Genomic DNA, 25,236 nt, shown 5'->3' with positions numbered 1-25,236 from the left:
CAGTTCCATCCTCTCAGGTTCCAGGACCTATGTATGGTTCTGAATGATTTGTAATTGAATGAGGATAACTTTTTGGTTTAGTTTTGTATTAGTTTTTTCTGACATTTGAGGAAGATTCAGGTTTTTGTTTTTCCCTGTTCCTTTTTGGATGACCACTCAGGGTTACATTTGAGGAGGATGACCACTCAGGGTTCAAGTGGGGGAGCATGACCACTCAGGGTTCAAGTTGAGGAGCATGACCACACAGGGTTCAAGTGGGGGAGCATGACCACTCAGGGTTCAAGTTGAGGAGCATGACCACACAGGGTTCAAGTGGGGGAGCATGACCACTCAGGGTTCAAGTTGAGGAGCATGACCACTCAGGGTTCAAGTTGGGGAGCATGACCACTCAGGGTTCAAGTTGGGGAGCATGACCACTCAGGGTTCAAGTTGGGGAGCATGACCACTCAGCTGTACATTTCAATGAAACATGGTGAAGCCCCAAAATTGCCCTCGCTAGAAGCATGTGTTTCAGACATAAGGAAGTGGATGGCTGCAAACTTTCTACTATTAAACTCGGACAAAACAGAGATGCTTGTTCTAGGTCCCAAGAAACAAAGAGATCTTCTGTTGAATCTGACAATTAATCTTAATGGTTGTACAGTCGTCTCAAATAAAACTGTGAAGGACCTCGGCGTTACTCTGGACCCTGATCTCTCTTTTGAAGAACATATCAAGACCATTTCAAGGACATCTTTTTTTCCATCTACGTAACATTGCAAAAATCAGAAACTTCCTGTCCAAAAATTATGCAGAAAAATTAATCCATGCTTTTGTCACTTCTAGGTTAGACTACTGCAATGCTCTATTTTCCGGCTACCCGGATAAAGCACTAAATAAACTTCAGTTAGTGCTAAATACGGCTGCTAGAATCCTGACTAGAACCAAAAAATTTGATCATATTACTCCAGTGCTAGCCTCTCTACACTGGCTTCCTGTCAAAGCAAGGGCTGATTTCAAGGTTTTACTGCTAACCTACAAAGCATTACATGGGCTTGCTCCTACCTATCTCTCTGATTTGGTCCTGCCGTACATACCTACACGTACGCTACGGTCACAAGACGCAGGCCTCCTAATTGTCCCTAGAATTTCTAAGCAAACAGCTGGAGGCAGGGCTTTCTCCTATAGAGCTCCATTTTTATGGAACGGTCTGCCTACCCATGTCAGAGACGCAAACTCGGTCTCAACCTTTAAGTCTTTACTGAAGACTCATCTCTTCAGTGGGTCATATGATTGAGTGTAGTCTCGCCCAGGAGTGGGAAGGTGAACGGAAAGGCTCTGGAGCAACGAACCGCCCTTGCTGTCTCTGCCTGGCCGGTTCCCTTCTTTCCACTGGGATTCTCTGCCTCTAACCCTATTACAGGGGCTGGGTCACTGGCTTACTGGGGCTCTCTCATGCCGTCCCTGGAGGGGGTGCGACACCTGAGTGGGTTGATTCACTGTTGTGGTCATCCTGTCTGGGTTGGCGCCCCCCCCTTGGGTTGTGCCGTGGCGGAGATCTTTGTGGGCTATACTCAGCCTTGTCTCAGGATGGTAAGTTGGTGGTTGAAGATATCCCTCTAGTGGTGTGGGGGCTGTGCTTTGGCAAAGTGGGTGGGGTTATATCCTTCCTGTTTGGCCCTGTCCGGGGGTGTCCTCGGATGGGGCCACAGTGTCTCCTGCCCCCACCTGTCTCAGCCTCCAGTATTTATGCTGCAGTAGTTTATGTGTCGGGGGCTGGGGTCAGTTTGTTATATCTGGAGTACTTCTCCTGTCCTATTCGGTGTCCTGTGTGAATCTAAGTGTGCGTTCTCTAATTCTCTCCTTCTCTCTTTCTTTCTCTCTCTCGGAGGACCTGAGCCCTAGGACCATGCCCCAGGACTACCTGACATGATGACTCCTTGCTGTCCCCAGTCCACCTGGCCATGCTGCTGTTCCAGTTTCAACTGACCTGAGCCCTAGGACCATGCCCCAGGACTACCTGACATGATGACTCCTTGCTGTCCCCAGTCCACCTGGCCATGCTGCTGCTCCAGTTTCAACTTCCACCTGACTGTGCCGTTGCTCCAGTTTCAACTGTTCTGCCTTATTATTATTCGACCATGCTGGTCATTTATGAACATTTTGGCCATGTTCTGTTATAATCTCCACCCGGCACAGCCAGAAGAGGACTGGCCACCCCACATAGCCTGGTTCCTCTCTAGGTTTCTTCCTAGGTTTTGGCCTTTCTAGGGAGTTTTTCCTAGCCACCGTGCTTCTACACCTGCATTGCTTGCTGTTTGGGGTTTTAGGCTGGGTTTCTGTACAGCACTTTGAGATATCAGCTGATGTACGAAGGGCTATATAAATAAATTTGATTTGATTTTGATTTGGTTCAAGTTGGGGAGCATGACCACTCAGGGTTCAAGTGGGGGAGCATGACCACTCAGGGTTCAAGTTGGGGAGCATGAATGCAGGAGCAGATTTCAGGAGAAGGATAAGACACCCTGTTTTTGTAATTTTTAATTTGACCCCTTTTTCTCCCCAATTTCATGGTATCCAAGTGTTTTTAGTAGCTACTATCTTGGCCCAACGCTACAAGTCCCGTACGGGCTCGGGAGAGACGACGGTTGAAAGTCATGCGTCCTCTGATACACAACCCAACCAAGCCGCACTGCTTCTTAACACAGCGTGCATGCAACCCGGAAGCCAGCCGCACTAATGTGTCGGAGGAAACACCGTGCACCTGGCAACCTTGGTTAGCGTGCACTGCGCCCGGCCCACCACAGGAGTCGCTGGTGCGCGATGAGACAAGGACATCCCTACCGGCCAAGCCCTCCCTAACCCGGACGACGCTAGGCCAATTGTGCTCCCGGTCGCGGCCGGTTACGACAGAGCCTGGGCGCGAACCCAGAGTCTCTGATGGCACAGCTGGAGCTGCAGTACAGCGCCCTTAACCACTGCTCCACCCGGGAGGCCCTAGACACCCTCTTTCTGACTGATGGCTGACACAGGGGCATGTACATGATAGGCCTATCTGGCTTATATGATTATGATGGTCATAATGCTTCTTGACAGTGTCATAAAGTGTATTTTCTACAAGTTATTTATATGATGAAAGAAACATGACTGTAAAGAATTCATTACAACAACAACAACAAAGATTTAAGAAACAAACTTTCAAACACATTTGAATAAATGTGGGTTTTGACACTCTTTTGTAGGTGTCATAACCAGCCATAAAATAATGCAACATATATCACAACAGGTATGGATATATGGGTCATCATGACAGTGTTAGGACCATATTATGACAAGTTACATCAGCTGTTGTGACATATGACATGGTTATGACAAGTTATGTCTGCTGTTATTACATATTATGACATGGTTATGAACGTTTCATAACGTGTTACAACACAGAGTGTCAAGCAAAGTGTTACCATTTGACAGCATGGCATTATGGGAACGAGCAGTGGGACATTGGAGAGAGAAGCAAACAAAGCTCAAAGACATATTTTGTGATGAATGATTATGGTTGAAAAATAATAATTGTTCATAACAATCGACTTTAAAAAATGATCAGTAAGAAACCAAAGGTTATCCATGAGTTTTAGCTGAAGATGTGTGTGTGCCTGCGTGCATGCTGTCAAAGGATCACATAACATAACTCAGCGGTATGACATCTATTCTAAACTCTTCCACAAGGAAGATATGGAACAGTCTACACATAGGTTGTTAGATGGTTGGTCTCCTCAGAACAGTGCTATGTTACAGTCCACACAGAACGCTGTTTATCAAAAAGCTAATTACTTAATGACGGGTGCTACTGTAGCACAGTTGGTAGAGCATGGTCCTTCCAACGCCAAGACAGTGGGTTTGATTCCTGGGACCACCTTTAAAAAACACGTATGCAAGCTATAAATCACTTTCGATTAAAAAAAGTCTGCTAAATGGCATATTACTTACCAGAGTGCTCTTCTGTGCTTGGGACAGCTTGGTGGCCACAAAGTACTGGACAGGGGCCAGGACAGCGATGACTGTGGCCCCGATCAAGGCACTGATCCCCAGGAGGTAGTAGAGTAGAATCACCCCCACAATGATCTGGACAATACAATACACAAACTAGTTACGGGTTTTTAAACCTTGGAAATGTTGAGATCAGGGAAAATATTTGAGATGAGACTACGGTGTTGAATAATGACAGAGAGTGGTAGGAGATGAGATTACTAACTTCCACGATGAATACAAGGCCCTCCCCCACCCTCCACGACTCCATTTTGCTCCTCCCTTCCTATAGGCAGAAACTCAAACAGGATGTAGCCGTGTTAAGAACTATGGACGGAAAAGGACCCTGGACACAGCCTGGTGAATATCGACGACCCAAAGAAGAACTGGAGGCGGCGAAAGCGGAGAGGCGCTGGTATGAAGAGGCAGCACGGCGACGCGGATGGTAGCCCGAGAGTCATACCCAAAAATGTATTGGGGGGGGGGCTCACAGGGAGTATGGCTACGCCAGGTAGGAGACCTGCGCAAACTTCCTGTGCTTACCGGGGGGCTAAAGAGACCGGGCAGGCACCGTGTTATGCTATGGAGCACACGGTGTCTCCAGTGCGGGTGCATAGCCCCGTGCGGTACATACCAGCTCTTCGTATTGGCCGGGCTAGAGTGGGCATCGAGCCAGGTAAGGTTGGGCAGGCTCGGTGCTCAAGAGCTCCAGTGCGCCTGCACGGTCCGGTCTATCCAGTGCCACCTCCACACACCAGTCCTCCGGTGGCAGCTCCCCGCACCAGGCTTCCTGTGCGTGTCCTCGGCCCAGTACCACCAGTGCCAGCACCACGCACCAGGCCTTCAGTGCGCCTCGCCTGTTCAGCACTGACAGAGCCTTTCTCCTCTCCAGCGCTGTCGGAGTCTCCCGCTTGTTTAGCGCTGTCGGAGTCTCCCGCCTGTTTAGCACTGCCAGAGCCTTCCTCCTCTCCAGCGCTGCCGGAGTCTCCCGCCTGTCTAGCGCTATCAGAGCCTTCCTCCTCTCCAGCGCTGCCAGAGTCTCCCGCCTGTTTAGCGCTGCCAGAGCCTTCCTTCTCTCCAGCGCTGCCGGAGTCTCCTGCCTGTTCAGCGCAGCCAGAGCTGCTAATCTGCATGGAGCAGCCAGAGCTTCCAGTCTGCATGGAGCAGCCAGAGCTGCCAGTCTGCATGGAGCAGCCAGAGCTTCCAGTCTGCATGGAGCAGCCAGAGCTGCCAGTCTGCATGGAGCAGCCAGAGCTGCCAGTCTGCATGGAGCAGCCAGAGCTGCCAGTCTGCATGGAGCAGCCAGAGCTGCCTGTCTGCATGGAGCAGCCAGAGCAGCTAGAGCCGCCAGTCAGCCAGGATCTTCCAGATCCGCCAGTCAGCCAGGATCCGCCAGTCAGCCAGGATCTTCCAGATCCGCCATTCAGCCTGGATCCGCCATTCAGCCAGGATCCGCCAGTCAACCAGGGTCTGCCGGAACCGCCAGTCAGCCAGGATCTGCCAGAACCACCAGCTAGCCAGGATCTGCCTGAGCCAACTACCTGCCTGAGCTTCCTCTCAGTATTGGGCTTCCTCTCAGTACTGGGCTTCCTCTCAGTACTGGGCTTCCTCTCAGTGCTGAGCTTCCCCTCAGTGCCGAGCTTCCCCTCAGTGCCGAGCTTCCCCTCAGTGCCGAGCTTCACCTCAGTGCCGAGCTTCCCCTCAGTGCCGAGCTTCCCCTCAGTGCCGAGCTTCCCCTCAGTGCCGAGCTTCACCTCAGTGCCGAGCTACCCCTCAGTCCCGAGCTTCCCCTCAGTCCCGAGCTTCCCCTCAGTCCCGAGCTTCCCCTCAGTCCCGAGCTTCCCCTCAGTCCCGAGCTTCTACCTCAGTCCCGAGCTGCCCCTCAGTCCAGTGGGGTCCTTGGTGAGGGTTATTAGGCCAAGGTCGGCGGCGAGGGTCGCCAATCAAAGGACGCGTTACAGGTGGACTAAGACTTGGTTGGAGTGGGGTCCACGTCCCGAGCCGGAGCCACCACCGTGGACAGACGCCCACCCGGACCCTCCCCTATGGGTTTAAGTGTGCGCCCGGGAGTCCGCACCTTGGGGGGGGTTCTGTCACGCCCTGGTCTTAGTATTTTGTGTTTTCTTTCTTTATTTGGTCAGGCCAGGGTGTGACATGGGTTTATTTTGTGGTGTGTTTGTGTATTGGGGTTTTCGTAGGTTTTGGGATTGTGGCTTAGTGGGGTGTTCTAGCAAAGTCTATGGTTGCCTGAGGCGGTTCTCAATCAGAGGCAGGTGATTCTCGTTGTCTCTGATTGGGAACCATATTTAGGCAGCCATATTCTTTGAGTGTTTCGTGGGTGATTGTTCCTGTCTTTGTGTTAGTTGTCACCAGATAGGCTGTTTAGGTTTTCACGTTCCGTTTGTTGTTTTTGTATTGTTCGTTTTTTCTTCGTTATTAAACATGTATCTAACTTACCATGCTGCATTTTGGTCCGACTCTCCTTCAACGGAAGAAAACCGTAACAGTATAGAGACAAAGTGGAGCCGCAATTCAACGGCTCAGACACAAGACGTAGTAGCAGGGTCTACAGACAATCATGAACTACAAAAAGAAAACCAGCCACGTCACGGACACCGACGTCTTGCATCCAGACAAAGTAAACACTTTCTTTGCCCGCTTTGAGGATAATACAGTGCCACCGACGTGGCCCACTACCAAGGACTGTGGACTCTCCTTCTCTGTGGCTGATGTGAGTAAGACATTTAAATGTGTTAACCCTCGCAAGGCTGCCAGCCCAGTTGACATCCCTAGCCGCGTCCTCAGAGCATGTGCAGACCATCTGGCTGGAGTGTTTATGGACATATTCAATATCTCCCTATCTCCCTGCTGTCCCCACCTGCTTTAAGATGGCCACCATTGTTCCTGTACCCAAGAAGGCAAAGGTAACGGAATTAAATGACCATCGAGATGAGATTAATGTGTTGAATAATGACAGAGTGGTAGGAGATGTGAATGAATGAGGAGGAAACTGTCTGGTATGGAATTATCTGGATGTGGATTTAAAGACAGAATTACAGTGCATTTGGAAAGTATTCAGACCCCTTGACTTTTTCCACATTTTGTTATGTTACAGCCTTTTTCTAAAATGGATTAAATAAATAAAAATGCTCATCAATCTACACACAATACCAATCTACACACAAGGCACAAGGCACCTAAAAGACTCCCAAGAAATAGAAGAGTCTCTGGTCTGATGAAATCAAGATTGAACTCTTTGCCCTGAATGACAAGCATCACGTCTGGACAAAACCTGGCACCATCCCTATGGTGTCACGTCTACTCCCACTCTTCCTTCCTCTGGCGCTCGAGGGCGCCAGACTCCCCAACATTACGCACTCAAGCCAACTTCAGTACGCACACCTGCCTTTCCCCGTCACGTGCATCAGCGCTCATTGGACTCACATGGACTCAATTTCTTGTGTAATTTCCTTCCCTATACCTGTCTGTTTCCTAGCTCTGTTCCCTGCTTCGGGATTGTTTGTCATATGTCCTTATTTACCCGTGTGCTGACGCTGTTCCTGTCGTGTTATATGTCTGTTCCTGAATAAATGTTTGACTCCCTGTACCTGCTTCTCATCTCCAGCGTCAGGTCCTTGCATGCAGCACCATGCTGTGGAGATGTTTTTCAGCGGCAGGGACTGGGAGACTAGTTGGAATCGATGGAAAGATGAACGGAGCAAAGTACAAAGAGATTCTTGATGAAAACCTGCTTCAGAACACTCAGGACCTCAGACTGGGTCGAAGGTTCACCTTCCAACAGGACAACGACCCTAAGCACACAGACAAGACAACACAGGAGTGGCTTCGGGACAAGTCTCTGAATGTCCTTGAGTGGCCCAGCCAGAGCCCGGACTTGAACCCAATCAAACACACCAAGACAGTCGTGAAGAGGGCACGACAATGCCTATACCCCATCAGGAGATATTTGGCATGGGTCCTCAGATCCATGCCAGTTCTACAGCTGCACCATCGAGAGCATCCTGACCGGTTGCATCACCGCCTGGTATGGCAACTGCTTGGCCTCCGTACATCACTGGGGCCAAGCTTCCTGCCATCCAGGACCTCTATACCAGGCAGTGTCAGAGGAAGGCCCTAAAATTGCCAAAGTCTCAAGCCACCCTAGTCATGGACTGTTCTCTCTACTACCGCACAGCAAGCTGTACCAGAGCGCCAAATCTCGGTCCAAAGGGCTTCTTAACAGCTTCTACCCCCAAGCCATAAGACTTCTGAACAGCTAATCAAATGGCTACCCAGACTATTTGCATTGTTCCCCCACCCCCATTTTTACACTATTGCTACTCTCAGTTTATTATCCATGCATAGTCACTTTGTCTCTAAAGTGACTATGCATGTACATATTACCTCAATTACCTTCGACTAACCGGTGCCCCCGCACATTGACTCTGTTCTAGTAATCCCTGTATAAAGCCCTGATACTGTTGTTTTATTGTTATTTTCTTCTTTATTTAAATGTTTTATTTTATATTTATTTTACTTCAGCTGCCAAGTTTGTAGCGTCATACCCCAAAAGACTCAAGGCTGTAATCGCTGCCAAAGGTGCTTCAACAAAGTACTGAGTAAAGGGTCTGAATACTTATGGAAATTTGAAGTTTAAGTTGTTGTTTTTTTTCAATAAATTTGCACAAATGTCTTAATCTGTTTTTGTTGTGTCATTATGGGGTATTATGTGTAGATTGATGAGGAAGAAAAATGATTTAATCCATTTTAGAATAAGGCTGTAATGTAACAAATTGTGGAAAAAGTCAAGGGGTCTGAATACTTTCAGAATGCACTGTAATCACAAGACAGACCCTGCACATCCACACACACACTGTGTCCCTGCACAAACATTCAGGAGGTTGTGTGTGAGGTTTTTAAAACCAATGCTTCGTCCTTCACAAAAACATGGTGAATCATGAGACCTTTCCAGCCTGTATTAATTGCATTCTTCACCACAGAAACTGCATTGAACATGATGGATTAGTCATGTTGGGTTCATTCACCTGGCCTTGGCTCCTGTCCTGTCTTGGCATCTGTATGGTAATGCTAATAAATTATGATTTAATTGTGATATAAGGATATCTTGATGGATGATTAATGTGTTGTGTTCCTCCACCTGGCCTTGGCTCCTGTCCTGTATGTCCTGGCATCCTCACGGTGACAGCCTGATACACACATCCCCAGGATTCACAGTGAGGGGGAGGGGTACAGCACTAAGTGATGGAGATGGATGTGACATTTCATACTAGTGTCATGATGTTGGCCTGGGGGATAGGTTTATGACAGTCATAAATTCCTCTTCCCCCCTTTTTTCCTCTCTCTAACCTACTGAGGTTACGTTTAAAAAAACCTTGGTTAATATAGAGATTCTGGGAACATCAGTAGGTGGTGGGAAATTAACTATATTCTGGTAATCCGAACAATTGAACATATGCGGTGGTACTTAATGAATATGATGTCAGTTCGGTTGTCATCTGAGACATTCTCATCAATGATAAGATGACAAACTCTACAGTGGAAAGTCTACAAATCAGAGTTATCGGATTCACATGGAATTGTTGTTCAATTTAAATGTTTGAATATGAAATTATTTGTAATGGGATGAAATGGGATTTTAGCTTCTAAAATGTGAGATGTGGGTTTTCATAAGTTAGGGCTGCTCACTCAGTGGCCCACCTCTGTGAAGGGACATGGGCTATTGTCACATTCGCCTGGGCCACACTGTAAAACATTTCCTGTAAAATGTACAGTAACTTACTGGCAGCAATTGTCCAGTAAGTTATTGTAATTTATTTTACAGTACAGCTAGTATAATCAATTTTACAGTAATACATTTTACGGTAACCCATTTTTTTTATAGTATATTACCGGATTTACCCATGCAGCGACATATTACCCAGTGTTCTTTGCACATTTTCATTTTCACATTTACAAAAACATTTTGGTCATTTAGTGGGTGCTCTTGTCCCTAGCAATTTAGAGTTTGTGCATACAGTATTATCCTTTAATGAAAATGTTGTAGTTAAGGATACATTGGTCTTCAAATGAATTTGAACTACAGTAAGATGGTTTAAGATATATCTCTGATTATGTCTGGATTGTGCCAATACAATACTGAGATGTTGACGGTAACTTGTTGCCAGAGCAATGAAACACAGTACAATACACACCATTAAACAGTAAGATAAGTATTTCTACAGTATTTTACTATAATTCCAAGATATTATAGCAAGCAGGTTGGCTGTATTAATTAGCATATTACAGAATATTAATGAATACTAGGTGTTTTATATCACTTGTATTTCTAGAGGCCTAAACAAAGGTTTCCAAACTGGCCATGATTGCAGGGAAGAACAGAGAGAATGGACATGAGCATGCCGGGAGATGAGTTTGGATTGGTCTGCCATGTAGCATGCCTCTGTTTATAATGTGAGCTGCTCAGAATGTGTTGACAGTCCTTTCTACCTCTATGTTTTTGAAAGATACAACGTTAACCATCGAGAACTACAAAAGTTTGGCACATTTCTCAACAACATCTGAATTTAGCAAGTGCTATCGACAGATAAATTGTGAAAAGTGATGGGCTACTTTCTGCACATGCCACGGTCAGTGTGAACCAGAGTGACTTGACACAACGCTGGCCAAACAAGATGCTACAAACAAAACAGAGTTAAGTGGTTCCAGTCTGCCGTAAAGCGTTTATCTATGTATAAGAGTCTAGCTACATTTTCAGACATAAGTTTCTAATTCAGTTTCTAATTTTTAAGTCAGAAAGTCATTTTTATTGCAACATTTTCTAGCTCTGAGTCTCTACTTTTATCCAATTTAAAAAACACCACTTAAAATTGTACTACATAAGACCAAATCGAGGCAGTCGGTCACAAATAGGTCACCAGTAAAAGGTTTAAGACCTGCTACCACTCTGATCTGTTTCATGTATACATACAATTAATTGTCTGGGAACTACTGCCACATATCACTTACATTGGTACACGACTCTCACTAATGGGTAAAACAAATATAGCCACTTACACGGCACGCATTAAAATATGTTAATTAGTCAGCGATTCTTTCTCCTCCCACAATATTTCTCCACAATGCACCACATCCACAGTATGCTGCAGCAAAATATATATATATATATATATATATATATATCTACATCTATATATCTACACACAAGGCACCTAAAAGACTCTCAGACCATGAAATACAAGATTCTCTGGTCTGATGAAATCAAGATTGAACTCTTTGCCCTGAATGACAAGCGTCACGTCTGGACAAAACCTGGCACCATCCCTATGGTGTCACATCTGCTACCGCTCTTCCTTCCTCTGGCGCCCTATATACAGCACTTTATTGTCAAAAAATCAAATCAGAAATTGCTAATAGTGAATATTTAACTGTATATTACACTATGCCAACTGATATTTGGTGTTTTCTATCACTTGCACTTTAAGCCTTAACAAAGACTTTTAAACTGACAGTGACTACAGGGAAAAACAGATGAAAGGGATCTGGCTAGAATTAGAATGGATTGTAATGCTATGTTAGAAGACCAGAGCAGATTTAGGAAGTAGCCAGAGTGAGACTTAAACCTGCAGCCCTGTGTCTATGAGTCCAACACCTTCACACGTAGATGTCTGAACCTTTTGATGGGGTCATTGGTATCCAGTATGGTTGTAAAACCTTGGCCACTGTTTTTTTCTCTGGCAGATCTCATTATGTAACCCTGAAGAAGGCCCTGTGTGCTAAAATGTTGGTGATACCCAATAACTCATTGAGAGTGTGGGAGTGTGGGAGTGTGCAACCTTCTTTATGTTTTCACAATTTTACTTTTCTGTTATTTAGCACCTTTCTAACTATTTGTGTGTGTGTGAAATGTTTGCTTTTTATTAGATTGTCCACATTAAGAGGACCAATCTTGAAAATGGTCTTGAACTCTTTGGAATAGGACTTGGGCACAAAAATATGCTGGTTTCATGAACAAGTGAATCAAATGAAAAAGGGAAATTCAATTATAGAGGACCAAAAATATGTGTCACCAAGGCTGCCTGGAACATTATATTGGAAAATGGACTCTCTTGACATCTGTTGAACTCCTTGGAATTGGCCTTATGCACAAAAAGAGGAGAGAATTATAGCGAAGGAGGATCAGAGGCGTAGTAATGCTGCTGAATAATTGTAGTTACAACTAACTACTCTATGCCTTTGAAATACGAGGCAAGAATCAAAATATTGTCAACGCTGTAAGTCAGAGGGGTTGATATGGACACACATGTGCCTGAGCTGAGAAAACCATTCATATAAAACACATCCAGTAGTAAATTGTTTTCTGACATGGATTCACCCGTTCATTCTCCCCTCGTTTGGACAGGAACAAATAGTTCAACTAAACTTCCTAAAGTATTCTTAGTGTAGCCCAACGTATTTCATTTAGCTGTTATCGTTTTCAATTTCATGCATTATGAACCCCCCCAGACAGTCTTCTTCACTCCTCTACTTAATCCCAAAAACGAATCCGTGTGCCTATAGTGTCAGTCAGAACCACTGTTACACTGTTACTCTAAGCTTGTTTTCTACAGTGGTTTGGGCCTAGGATTTTTACTCTTGTTAAATGCACACAATGTCACATTGTGAAGAACACAAATGAAAGGTAACAAAATGGAATCTTACTCTACCAGGGAAAAGAGAGAGTGTGAGAGAGAGAGAGAGAAAGAAGGAAAATGTGAGTCGGGAGACACAGCGTTCTCCCTGGTAGAGAGAGATAAGGGAACTCTCAGCTTGAACTAACAAAGAAACTTCTCTTACCAGACTGACTGACTGACCAACAGACAGACAAGTATATTGGGCAAACAACAAGACGCCCACGACAAAAGCAGGACAAGAAGACAAACTAAGGAAAAGTAAAACACTTTTAAAGGCCCCTGGTTCCCCCTGATCCATCCCCTGATCCATCAGGTGTTCTTCATAAGGGTTGTGTATCTGCACCACTGATTGTAGTTCCAGGCTAGGAGATAGAACAATACCAAAGCTGCCTGGAACAAGCCTGGAACAATATATTGGAAGATTACATTTGTGAGAACTCCTGTTTTTATTTAATAGTCTGGGAACATCAAACCAGTAACTGATATACTGATATACATGTTTTTTTACCCCCAACACCTTCCTTCCATTTCCATGTACGGATATAGAGATGGGATATTAGAGAGCCTCACTGCTTAACATTAACTACACATGCCATGGGGCAGGGAGCATAAACGTACACATGCCATGGGGCAGGGAGCATAAACGTATACATGCCATGGGGCAGGGGCATAAACCTATAAATGCCATGGGGCAGGGAGCATAAACCTATAAATGCCATGGGGCAGGGAGCATAAACGTATAAATGCCACTATACATGCCATGGGGCAGGGAGCATAAACCTATAAATGCCATGGGGCAGGGAGCATAAACTATAAATGCCATGGGGCAGGGAGCATAAACTATAAATGCCATGGGGCAGGAGCATAAACCTATAAATGCCATGGGGCAGGGAGCATAAACCTATACATGCCATGGGGCAGGGGCATAAACGTATACATGCCATGGGGGGAGCATAAACATAAACATGCCATGGGGCAGGGAGCATAAACTATAAATGCCATGGGGCAGGGAGCATAAACGTATACATGCCATGGGGCAGGGAGCATAAACTATAAATGCCATGGGGCAGGGAGCATAAACGTAAATGCCATGGGGCAGGGAGCATAAACGTATAAATGCCATGGGGCAGGGAGGTATACATGCATGGGGCAGGGAGCAAACGTATACATGCCATGGGGCAGGGAGCATAAACGTAACATGCCATGGGGCAGGGAGCATAAACGTATACATGCCATGGGGCAGGGAGCATAAACGTATACATGCCATGGGGCAGGGAGCATAATGCCATGGGGCAGGGAGCATAAACGTATACATGCCATGGGGCAGGGAGCATAAACATACATGCCATGGGGCAGGGAGCATAAATACATGCCATGGGGCAGGGATGCATAAACTTATACATGCCATGGGGCAGGGAGCATAAACGTATACATGCCATGGGGCAGGGAGCATAAACGTATACATGCCATGGGGCAGGGAGCATAAACGTATACATGCCATGGGGCAGGGAGCATAAACGTATACATGCCATGGGGCAGGGAGCATAAACGTATACATGCCATGGGGCAGGGAGCATAAACGTATACATGCCATGGGGCAGGGAGCATAAACGTATACATGCCATGCGTATACATGCCATGGGGCAGGGAGCATATACATGCCATGGGGCAGGGAGCATAAACGTACATGCCATGGGGCAGGGAGCATAAACGTATACATGAGCATGGGGCAGGGAGCATAAACGTATACATGCCATGGGGCAGGGAGCATGCCATGGGGCAGGGAGCATAAACGTATACATGCCATGGGGCAGGGAGCATAAATAATGGGGCAGGGAGCATAAACGTACACATGCCATGGGGCAGGGAGCATAAATACATGCCATGGGGCAGGGGCATAAACGTATACATGCCATGGGGCAGGGAGCATAAACGTATACATGCCATGGGGCAGGGAGCATAAACGTATACATGCCATGGGGCAGGGAGCATAAACGTATACATGCCATGGGGCAGGGAGCATAAACGTATACATGCCATGGGGCAGGGAGCATAAACGTATACATGCCATGGTATACATGCCATGGGGCAGCATAAACGTATACATGCCATGGGGGGGCATGGGAGCATACATGCCATGGGGCAGGGAGTACATGCCATGGGGCAGGGAGCATAAACGTATACATGCCATGGGGCAGGGAGCATAAACGTATACATGCCATGGGGCAGGGAGCATAAACGTATACATGCCATGCCATGGGGCAGGGAGCATAAACGTATACATGCCATGGGGCAGGGAGCATAAACGTATACATGCCATGGGGCAGGGAGCATAAACGTATACATGCCATGGGGCAGGGAGCATAAACGTATACATGCCATGGGCATAAACCTATACATGCCATGGGGCAGGGAGCATAAACGTATACATGCCATGGGGCAGGGAGCATAATGGGGCAGGGAGCATAAACTTATACATGCCATGCCATGGGGGCATAAACCTATACATGCCATGGGGCAGGGAGCATAAACGTATACATGCCATGGGGCAGGGAGCATAAACTTATACATGCCATGGGGCAGGGAGCATAAACTTGAAGGTCACAGTGTTTTGATGGAATATACAACATGCCATGAATCTACTTCAACTCCATGGGGTGCTTCTTTTCTGCCTGATGGGCTTCTTTCCTTTTCTACCCTGGGTAGAAACATCCTGGCTTTACCTTTAATACAGTAGACTAGACTAGAACCAAACTGAATAGACCCGGATAGAATAGAATCAAATAAAACTGTACAGGACCTACCCTAATCAAGTAGAGTAGTGTATTGTAGTGTTGAGTAAACTAGTGTAGAGTAAAGTAGGGTAGAAGAGAATAGGTCTCACCTGGACTGGCATGGCCCACAGGTTGGGACAGAGGAAGAAGAACCACATGAGCTGGTTGGTATCTATGGCCACCAGGTTACAAATCTGTCCTACGGTCAGTTCCCCCATGGACATGTTGGAGGTGCACAGCCGCATGATCTTATTGTAGATCTTAGTCTGGAAGGAGAACACAGCCAGACACATCATAGGGAAACCAATCAATGAACCTGTGTTTTTATGGTTACCTGAGGACATAGCCTTACTATAACTCACCTAAAATATGATGTCGCTTGGCAACATTCATTCTTAGTTCCCTCTGCTACACGTGTATAATACCCCCAACATAGGAAACCATGTGTGACCCTACCCTTTATGAGTTACACTTAGCTGCAATAGACAAGCACACTGCACAATATAGAGGTATTGACACTGCAGATGCTTTTCTAGCGCTGTTGCTAAGTAATAGAGAATAAGAATCAATGTGTGATGTATGTGAAAGTCTACAGAGATCACACTGTAGAGATCCACATTTTTGCTATGTGGTCCCTACCGTATATCAGCCTACAGTACAGTACCTGTATAGCCCCTCGTAAATTGATGCCAGTCTCAATAGCCACATAATACGAGGCCTGGAGGAAGGTTCTCTGCAGGATGAGGGCGAAGAACAGCAGCACGGCTAGCACGTAGGCATTCGCCAAGAACTCTTGAGAGGAGATAAAGTAGACCCCCAGCAGCTTTATCTGAAAGCACAGCGAGAGAAACCCAGTACGGCCAGTCAGTATCCTACTCACACAGACAGGGGGAAGATCTCAATTGCAGTGGTGGAAAGTACATGGTGGAAAGTAAAACATATTTTAAAGTACTACTTAAGTAGTTTAAGGGGGTATCTGTACTTTACTATTTATCTTTTTGACTACTTTTACTTCACTATGTTCGTAATGAAAATAATGTACTTTTTACTCCATACATTTTCCCTGACACCCAAAAGTACTCTGACATTACATTTTGAATGCTTAGCAGGACAGGAAAATGGTCCAATTTCCCATACTTGATTTGTAAATGCTTAATTTGTAAATGATGTCTGCGTGTTGGAGTGTGCCCCTGGCTATCCGTAAATAACCCCCCCAAAAAACGTCTGGTTTGCTTAATAAGCAATTTGAAATTATTTGTACTTTTACTTTTGATACCTAAGTATATTTAAAACCAAATACTTTTAGACTTTTACTTAAGTAGTATTTTATTGGGTGACTTTAACTTGAATAATGTTCTATTATTAAGGAATCTTTACTTTACTCAAGTATGAGAATCGGCTACTTTTCCCACCACTGGTCAATTATATACTCCTCATCTCCTTCTCAAAACCCATTGGAGGAGAAGGTATGAGGGGCGGTACCTCTGGCTTTCTCATCCAATGGGTTTTGAGAAGGAGATGAGGAGAAAGGATACAAGGTGTACACAATTGCGATCTTCCCAGAAGCTACCAGCAGGGAGGGTAAGGGAAAGAACAGCCACTCCAGTATGGTGAGTCTGACTGTGACTGTAATGAAATGGCAGGTTAAAAAAAATCTACAACAGAGATCTACTACTAATATCCAACCACATCTGTTTACAAGACGGTAATCAAGCATCAAAGAGAACATGTACATTAGAGGGGGAAATGCTTTGATTTTCTATAAGGAAATTACTGAACCATTCCTAATCCACTGAGGAGAATAACTCCCAGAAATTCCTTAAAATGATCAATCAACAGTCCACTTAAAGTCGTCTGAGTGATCTGAGTAATCTGTTGTATCTTATCTAATTACACACCATAACACTCTGGCCAGCTGTTCTTGGAGCACTCTCTCTCACTCTCTCTCTGCACTGTAATGATGATGGATGTCATTCAGTTCTACCAGTGAATCACACCAAGACTGGGGTCATTCCCATAACAAATCCACTGTCTTAAGGAAGAGCAATACACCAACAGAGGTCATCCTTCAGGTGTGAACCCTGACCTCGGATTATGCCATAAAGGGTCTCAGACGAGAGGGATATCTTCTCTCCTATCTCTAAGGAGCCATTCATACTGGAACAAGACATGTAATAAATGCATCATTCTATTAGGGCTATAAATCATTTAGAAAAATAATTCAATCCTTTTTGTTTCAATATGAACCCTTTTCTTTTACAGGTTAATATGCTTAGGACCTCTCTCTCTCAATTCAAGGGCTTTATTGGCATGGGAAACATATGTTAACATTGCCAAAGCAAGTGAAGAAGATAATAAACAAAAGTGAAATAAGCAATAAAAATGTACGGTAAATATTACTCACAGAAGTTCCAAAAGAATAAAGACGTTACAAATGTCATATTATGTATATATACAGTGTTGTAACGATGTGAAAAACTGAAAGTACAAAAGGGAAAATAAATAAACATAAATATGGGATGTATTTACAGTGGTGTTTGTTCTCCACTGGTTGCTGCTGTGATGGTACACTGTGGTATTTCACCCAGTAGATATGGGAGTTTATCAAAATTGGGTTTGTTTTAGAATTCTCAATTGCAAAGCTATACTCACTGAGTCTGTACATAGTCAAAGAGTTCCTTAATTTTGGGTCAGTTACAGTGGTCAGGTATTCTGCCACTGTGTACTTTCTGTTTAGGGCCAAATAGCATTCTAGTTTGCTCAGTTTTGTTCATTCTTTCCAATGTGTCAAGTAAATAGATTTGAGTTTTCTCATGATTTGGTTGGGTGTAATTGTGTTGTTGTCCTGGGGCTCTGTGGGGTCTGTGAAAAGAGCCCCAGGACCAGCTTGCTTAGGGGACTCTTCTCCATATTTCTGTAAGTGATGTCTTTCTTATGGAAAGTTTGGAAATCGCTTCGTTTTAGGTGGTTGTAGAATTTAACCACTCTTTTCTGGATTTTGATAATTATCAGGTATCGGCCTAATTCTGCTCTGCATGCATTATTTGGTGTTTTATGTTGTACACAGAGGATTTCTACTTGTCTCTTTCTCGCCCCCCCCCCTCTCCCCCTTCTCCCACTCCCTCTCACACACTTTTTACAGTGTTATAATGAAATACAGCTGACTCCTGTCCCGAGTGTATGTCAAATTAAATACTTTCTTTGAATGCACTCCCATGCATTCTTTCGAGTGCTCAGAACATCTGGGTGCTCCATTCCACGCATTCACAAAAAGCAAATATTAGTGTCTTTATTTAACTAGGCAAGTCAGTTAGGAACAAATTCTTATTTTCAATTACAACCTAGGAAAGGTGGGTTAACTTCCTTGTTCAGGGTCAGAATGACAGATTTTTACCTTGTCAGCTCAGGGATTCGATCTTGCAACCTTTCGGTTACTAGTCCAATGCTCTAACCACTAGGCTACCTGCTGCCCCTATTGCCATGTTCCATGACAATGCATTTATCAGTTGACTACACAGCCTTTTCTTGTCTGTCTAATGGCGATATTTTTAGCTTGATATCTCTCTTTAATCTTTCATCTCTTCCGGGGGCGACTATTTTAGTCTACCCTCGGATCAAACACACTGTCAAGATGGAGACAGAGGAGAACACCATATGCCTTCTATGAGTGACTACAGACAACATGGCCACCAAATGTTTCCAAATCAGCTCCTCTTTAGAAATCCTATTGCTTAACTAACTCAGTGACATTCAACACAATCATCAAAATACCTTTTCTTCAGGAGAGAGCATACTCCTGGAGGAGAGCGCATACTCCTGGAGGAGAGAGCATACTCCTGGAGGAGAGGGCATACTCCTGGAGGAGAGGGCATACTCCTGGAGGAGAGGGCATACTCCTGGAGGAGAGGGCATACTCCTGGAGGAGAGCGCATACTCCTGGAGGAGAGATCATACTCCTGGAGGAGAGAGCATACTCCTGGAGGAGAGCGCATACTCCTGGAGGTGAGATCATACTCCTGGAGGAGAGCGCATACTCCTGGAGGAGAGTGCATACTCCTGGAGGAGAGATCATACTCCTGGAGGAGAGATACTCCTGGAGGAGAGCGCATACTCCTGGAGGAGAGCGCATACTCCTGGAGGAGAGCATACTCCTGGAGGAGAGATCATACTCCTGGAGGAGAGAGATCATACTCCTGGAGGAGAGAGCATACTCCTGGAGGAGGAGCATACTCCTGGAGGAGAGAGCATACTCCTGGAGGAGAGATCATACTCCTGGAGGAGAGAGCATACTCCTGGAGGAGAGCGCATACTCCTGGAGGAGAGATCATACTCCTGGAGGAGAGCGCATACTCCTGGAGGAGAGATCATACTCCTGGAGGAGAGATCATACTCCTGGAGGAGAGCGCATACTCCTGGAGGAGAGCGCATACTCCTGGAGGAGAGATCATACTCCTGGAGGAGAGATCATACTCCTGGAGGAGAGAGCATACTCCTGGAGGAGAGAGCATACTCCTGGAGGAGGAGCATACTCCTGGAGGAGAGAGCATACTCCTGGAGCAGTGAGCATACTCCTGGAGGAGAGGGCATACTCCTGGAGGAGAGGGCATACTCCTGGAGAGAGATCATACTCCTGGAGGAGAGCATACTCCTGGAGGAGAGGCATACTCCTGGAGGAGAGAGCATACTCCTGGAGGAGAGAGCATACTCCTGGAGGAGAGCGCATACTCCTGGAGGAGAGGGCATACTCCTGGAGGAGAGGGCATACTCCTGGAGGGAGAGCATACTCCTGGAGAGAGCGCATACTCCTGGAGGAGAGATCATACTCCTGGAGGAGAGATCATACTCCTGGAGGAGAGCGCATACTCCTGGAGGAGAGCGCATACTCCTGGAGGAGAGCGCATACTCCTGGAGGAGAGCGCATACTCCTGGAGGAGAGCGCATACTCCTGGAGGAGAGAGCATACTCCTGGAGGAGAGAGCATACTCCTGGAGGAGGAGCATACTCCTGGAGGAGAGAGCATACTCCTGGAGCAGTGAGCATACTCCTGGAGGAGAGGGCATACTCCTGGAGGAGAGGGCATACTCCTGGAGGAGAGATCATACTCCTGGAGGAGAGATCATACTCCTGGAGGAGAGAGCATACTCCTGGAGGAGAGAGCATACTCCTGGAGGAGAGGGCATACTCCTGGAGGAGAGGGCATACTCCTGGAGGAGAAGGCATACTCCTGGAGGAGAGATCATACTCCTGGAGGAGAGATCATACTCCTGGAGGAAAGGGCATACTCCTGGAGGAGAGGGCATACTCCTGGAGGAGAGGGCATACTCCTGGAGGAGAGATCATACTCCTGGAGGAGAGATGATACTCCTGGAGGAGAGCGCATACTCCTGGAGGAGAGCGCATACTCCTGGAGGAGAGAGCATACTCCTGGAGGAGAGAGCATACTCCTGGAGTAGAGAGCATACTCCTGGAGGAGAGGGCATACTCCTGGAGGAGAGGGCATACTCCTGGAGGAGAGATCATACTCCTGGAGGAGAGAGCATCATGTTGTTAAAAAATGTTTAAATTAGGCATGCCTGTAAGTGGAAGGCATCTAGGATAAAAATTGTGTAAAAATTGTAGAGCTTTCAAACGTATGCAAGGTTGTATTCAACCTTGCATACATACGAGGACGGCTCATAGTAATGCCTGGAATGGAGTCAACGGAATGGTATCAAACATGTGGTTGATACCAATCTATTGACTCCATTCCAGGCATTACTACGAGCCATCCTCCCCTCAGCAGCCGTCTACTGGTGTACGTATAATGTCTTCTCACCGGGGGCTGTATGGTGCGGTTGTCCTTGCTGATGTGATGGACGATGCCAGAGATACAGAGGGGCCCAGCGAAGCCCAGAAGGTCAGCCAGGAAGCGGAAGGTGATGCTTATGATGAGGGGCCGTCCAAACGCCTGGCGTAGGGCCCTCCAAATCCACTTAGGGCCCTGCGGCATAGAGCCCAGAGGCCTCTGCAAGAGGAAGGACATCATGGTTGTATCAGGAAAAACAGTGAAAAGTCAAATGTCCATGTACAGTCCTACCCAAGTTCCAATTATTCCCTGTGGTTTTTTTTACACAAGCAAAACAAGGCCTTTCATCATTCATCCAGGAACATGAAAAGATAATTAGCTGGAACAAAAACCTGCATACCCAATGTGATCAGGAGCCAGTGAGAATCACACCTACAGAAAAGGAACCTCCGTGGAACCTGGAATTCAGTGTTTAATGGCATTCAGTGTTGAATGGAATTCACTGTTTAATATACAGTGAATTCCATATATATATACATTCAGTGTTTAATGGCATTCAGTGTTGAATAGGATTCAGTGTTGAATAGGATTCAGTGTTGAATAGGATTAAGTGTTTAATGGTATTCAGTGTTGATTGGAATTCACTGTTTAATATAATTCAGTGTTTAATTGAATTCAGTGTTGAATGGAATTCAGTGTTGAATGGAATTCACTGTTTAATATAATTCAGTGTTTAATGGGATTAAGTGTTTAATGGTATTCAGTGTTTAAATGAGGGGAGAAAGAGAAGTGCGTAGTTCTCATGCTTTTTCAATCAGTGGTTCCTTAGTAATGATGTCTTCCCAGTTTACCATCTCCTGACTTCAGTCTTAATGACTCAGGCTACTGTGACATCGGCATATCACACAATGGGACTTCACAGAAGAAGTTTGCTCAGATCTGACAATACACCAGCATTCAGGCATTCAGGTGTTTGTGTGCAGTCAAATAGTTTGTCCGATCTCAAAAGGTTGAAACCCTCCATGTACGCTGCATGAAGGCCAAACATTTTGAATGTTGAAATATTGATTGTAGTCAACCCCTCTGACAATGCATTGTGTAATGTTTACACACTTAGAGTTAGTTAGTAAGCCATCTTAAAGAAGCCTCTGTGTCTGTGTGTGTGTGATGTGTGTGTCCTCCTAGTTTTTCCACTCCTCTCTAAGGGGTGATTGGCCTGGCTTGGAGCCACCCTCTGGTCAGGCTCTTTAATACAGAGAGCACAGGTGCAGACACATAAATAAACCACATTTTGTTCTTCTGCTTCTGTTAATTCACATTCACTTCCGAAACGTTCCAGTTTCATGGAGACATACACATGTACATGTAGCCCATGGGTATGAGTGAAACTCACTCCTCAGCCTGAAGTGTCCCTACTTGCGCCAACGCATAGCTAGCTTTTCTCTTGCTAGCTTTTCTCTTGCTAGCTTTTCTCTTGCTAGCTTTTCTCTTGCTAGCTTTTCTCTTGGCGCCGACTGGTACGATGCGTCGGGAGGGCGGTGACGCGTGCTAGCAAGCCAGAAGTCTTGGGGTCGAGCTTCATGAATTATTTGCTAAGCTAAGCAGCTTAGCAGCTTAGTCTGTTACATACACATCACGTACCAAGCCGTTACCAACACCTTGCGTTCAGGCTCATATAGGATCTGTCACTCTACACACTGGATCTCACCCAAATCCAAACATGGATTTAATATGTATGCATTTATATGGCTTTCTAGTTCCACAGTAATGACAAAATATTCCACTGAAAATCATTCCGACTGCATAATGCTAGTGCTGCGGTGTAAAGATGGAAGGATGGAAGGATGAAGCAGAGGGATGAAGGAGAGGAGAACAGGAACACTAAACTAAAAAGGGGCAAAGGTCATTCTCATTCTACTGTGAACGATGGGACTCTCTGACCCCACGCAGGGTGAAAGCACTCGACTTTTCATGGAAAACAAGTGGGAAGTGTGTGCGTGTGAGTGGGGATATGATAGTTCAGTTTTATAACAATAGAGAACAATGATTACCAGGAAGATCCATCTCAGTTTAATTGCTGCAATTAAACTGAGATGTCAATCCAGGACAGGCCATTGGAGAACAACTCAAATGGATGCTTTTTAATTAATTATTCCTATTCCCATTTTCACACAATCCAACTTGACAAGCTACAATGATGCAAAGCAATGGAAACAGGATGTCATGCTTCAAGAAGAACATCCAAATCAACCCAAACATATTGTGCAATCTGCTCTTATATAAAGGCTTGATAGTGTATTTATTCGTCGCTGTGTGGAACATTCAAGCTGATCCTTATAAAAGCTTCTCTCCCAAACAGCAAAACTCTGCAGATTAATGTCCTCTTATGTCATATTTATATTTTTAGAGACCTTATTCATACTGGACATTTGCATGATGTTATAAATCAACATTTACAATAATTGGTGTGTGCTCTCTCTCTCTCTCTCTCTCTCTCTCTCTGTCTCTCTCTCTCTCTGTCTCTCTCTCTCTGTCTCTCTCTCTCTCTCTCTCTCTCTCTCTCTGTCTCTGTCTCTCTCTCTGTCTCTCTCTCTCTGTCTCTGTCTCTCTGTCTCTCTCTCTCTCTCTGTCTCACTCTCTCTGTCTCACTCTCTCTCTCTCTCTCTCTCTCTCTGTCTCTCTCTCTGTCTCTCTCTCTCTGTCTCACTCTCTCTCTCTCTCTCTCTCTCTGTCTCTCTCTCTGTCTCTCTCTCTCTCCCTCCCTGTCTCTCTCTCTCTCTCTTTCAGCAGATTAATTTCCTCACAGCAAATTGGCCAGTGTTACCTCGTGTTGATTTATCAGTGAAACATTTCTAGTGTTGATTCAGGAGAAAAATGAACTCTCTAAGAGTGAAATTAACACTCAGTGGTGTAAAATAAGCCCAGTGTTGGTGTTAATAACCAGTGCTGAGTGTGAGAGTGTGATTGTGTCAGTTTTACTCTCTGGAGCGTTAAACGTTCCCATCAAAACCACGCCCATCATTATCAGATTTCCCAGCATGCTCTACTGCAGGTAGACATTTTAGGATTGTTTTTAATATCTGTGCATGTACATTGATTGATTGATTAATCTTATGATAGATATATAACATACATTTCACTAAACTAATTCAATCAGTTAGTTTGATTTATTGCACCTGTTAGTTTAAATGGTTTTGGTAGTCTCCTCACTATGTTCCTAACCCAGGCAGTCATTCTGAATGCAGGTTGTGGATTAAATAAACAATCAAAATTAACAGTAAACATTACACAAACATCAGTTTCAAAACAATAAAGACATTACAAATGTCATATTACGTATATATATACAGTGTTGCAACGATGTACAAATGGTTAAGGGTACACAAGGGAAAATAAATAAGCATAAATATGGTTTGTATTTACAATGGTGTTTGTTCTTCACTGGCTGCCCTTTTCTTGTGGCAACAGGTCACAAATGTTGCTGCTGTGATGGTACACTGTGGAATTTCACCCAGTAGATATGGGAGTTTATCAAAATTGGATTTGTTTTCTCTCTCTATCTCTTACACTACCCTCTCCCTATCTCTCGACCCCTTAGCCTCTCTCTATCTCTAACTCTCTCTCTCTCTCTCTCTCTCTCTCTCTCTCTCTCTCTCTCTCTCTCTCTCTCTCTCTCTCTCTCTCTCTCTCTCTCACATGCTCAGTGTGAGAGAAGTAAAGTAGTATTACTACCTTTACCCTCTGGCTCTCGAAAGCCTTGCGGAGCTTCAGGTAGTTGGTGAGGGCTCGCATAGCGATAGGCAGCTTGCCGATGACCTTGAGGTCGATGGGGCGGCAGTGGGCTGCCGTGATGAATGTGTTCATCCACCAATAGGTGGCCTTGGACAGCAGGTTGACGAAGGGCTGCAGGAACCTAACCCCCAGGTCCTGCAAGTCCTCTGGAGGCTTCACCTCTGTAGCCTCAGTGAAACACAGGTAGCGC

At 45.4% G+C, this 25,236-nt stretch overlaps 1 protein-coding gene across 2 annotated transcripts in view; it reads right to left on the bottom strand.

The window, feature by feature from the left end:
• Window positions 1–25,236, bottom strand: part of LOC112259407 (ATP-binding cassette sub-family C member 8-like) — a 134,996-nt gene that overhangs the window by 81,753 nt on the left and 28,007 nt on the right. Inside the window, exons 5-9 of one of the 2 annotated variants that reach the window (XM_042331139.1) lie at window positions 24,987–25,235; window positions 21,285–21,473; window positions 16,134–16,298; window positions 15,580–15,735; window positions 3,967–4,101 (exon numbers count right to left, since the gene is read on the bottom strand). In XM_042331139.1, coding sequence (XP_042187073.1) covers window positions 3,967–4,101; window positions 15,580–15,735; window positions 16,134–16,298; window positions 21,285–21,473; window positions 24,987–25,235 — 894 coding nt within the window. The remainder of the gene's footprint in view (window positions 1–3,966; window positions 4,102–15,579; window positions 15,736–16,133; window positions 16,299–21,284; window positions 21,474–24,986; window position 25,236) is intronic. The other variant, XM_042331181.1, reaches the window with a different exon arrangement.

The sequence above is a fragment of the Oncorhynchus tshawytscha genome, linkage group LG01, assembly GCF_018296145.1.
Source record: "Oncorhynchus tshawytscha isolate Ot180627B linkage group LG01, Otsh_v2.0, whole genome shotgun sequence".
NCBI classification, from domain to species: Eukaryota; Metazoa; Chordata; class Actinopteri; order Salmoniformes; family Salmonidae; genus Oncorhynchus; species Oncorhynchus tshawytscha.
Note: the sequence above shows the minus strand (reverse complement) of the source record. Positions and strands in the feature narration are given on the sequence as shown.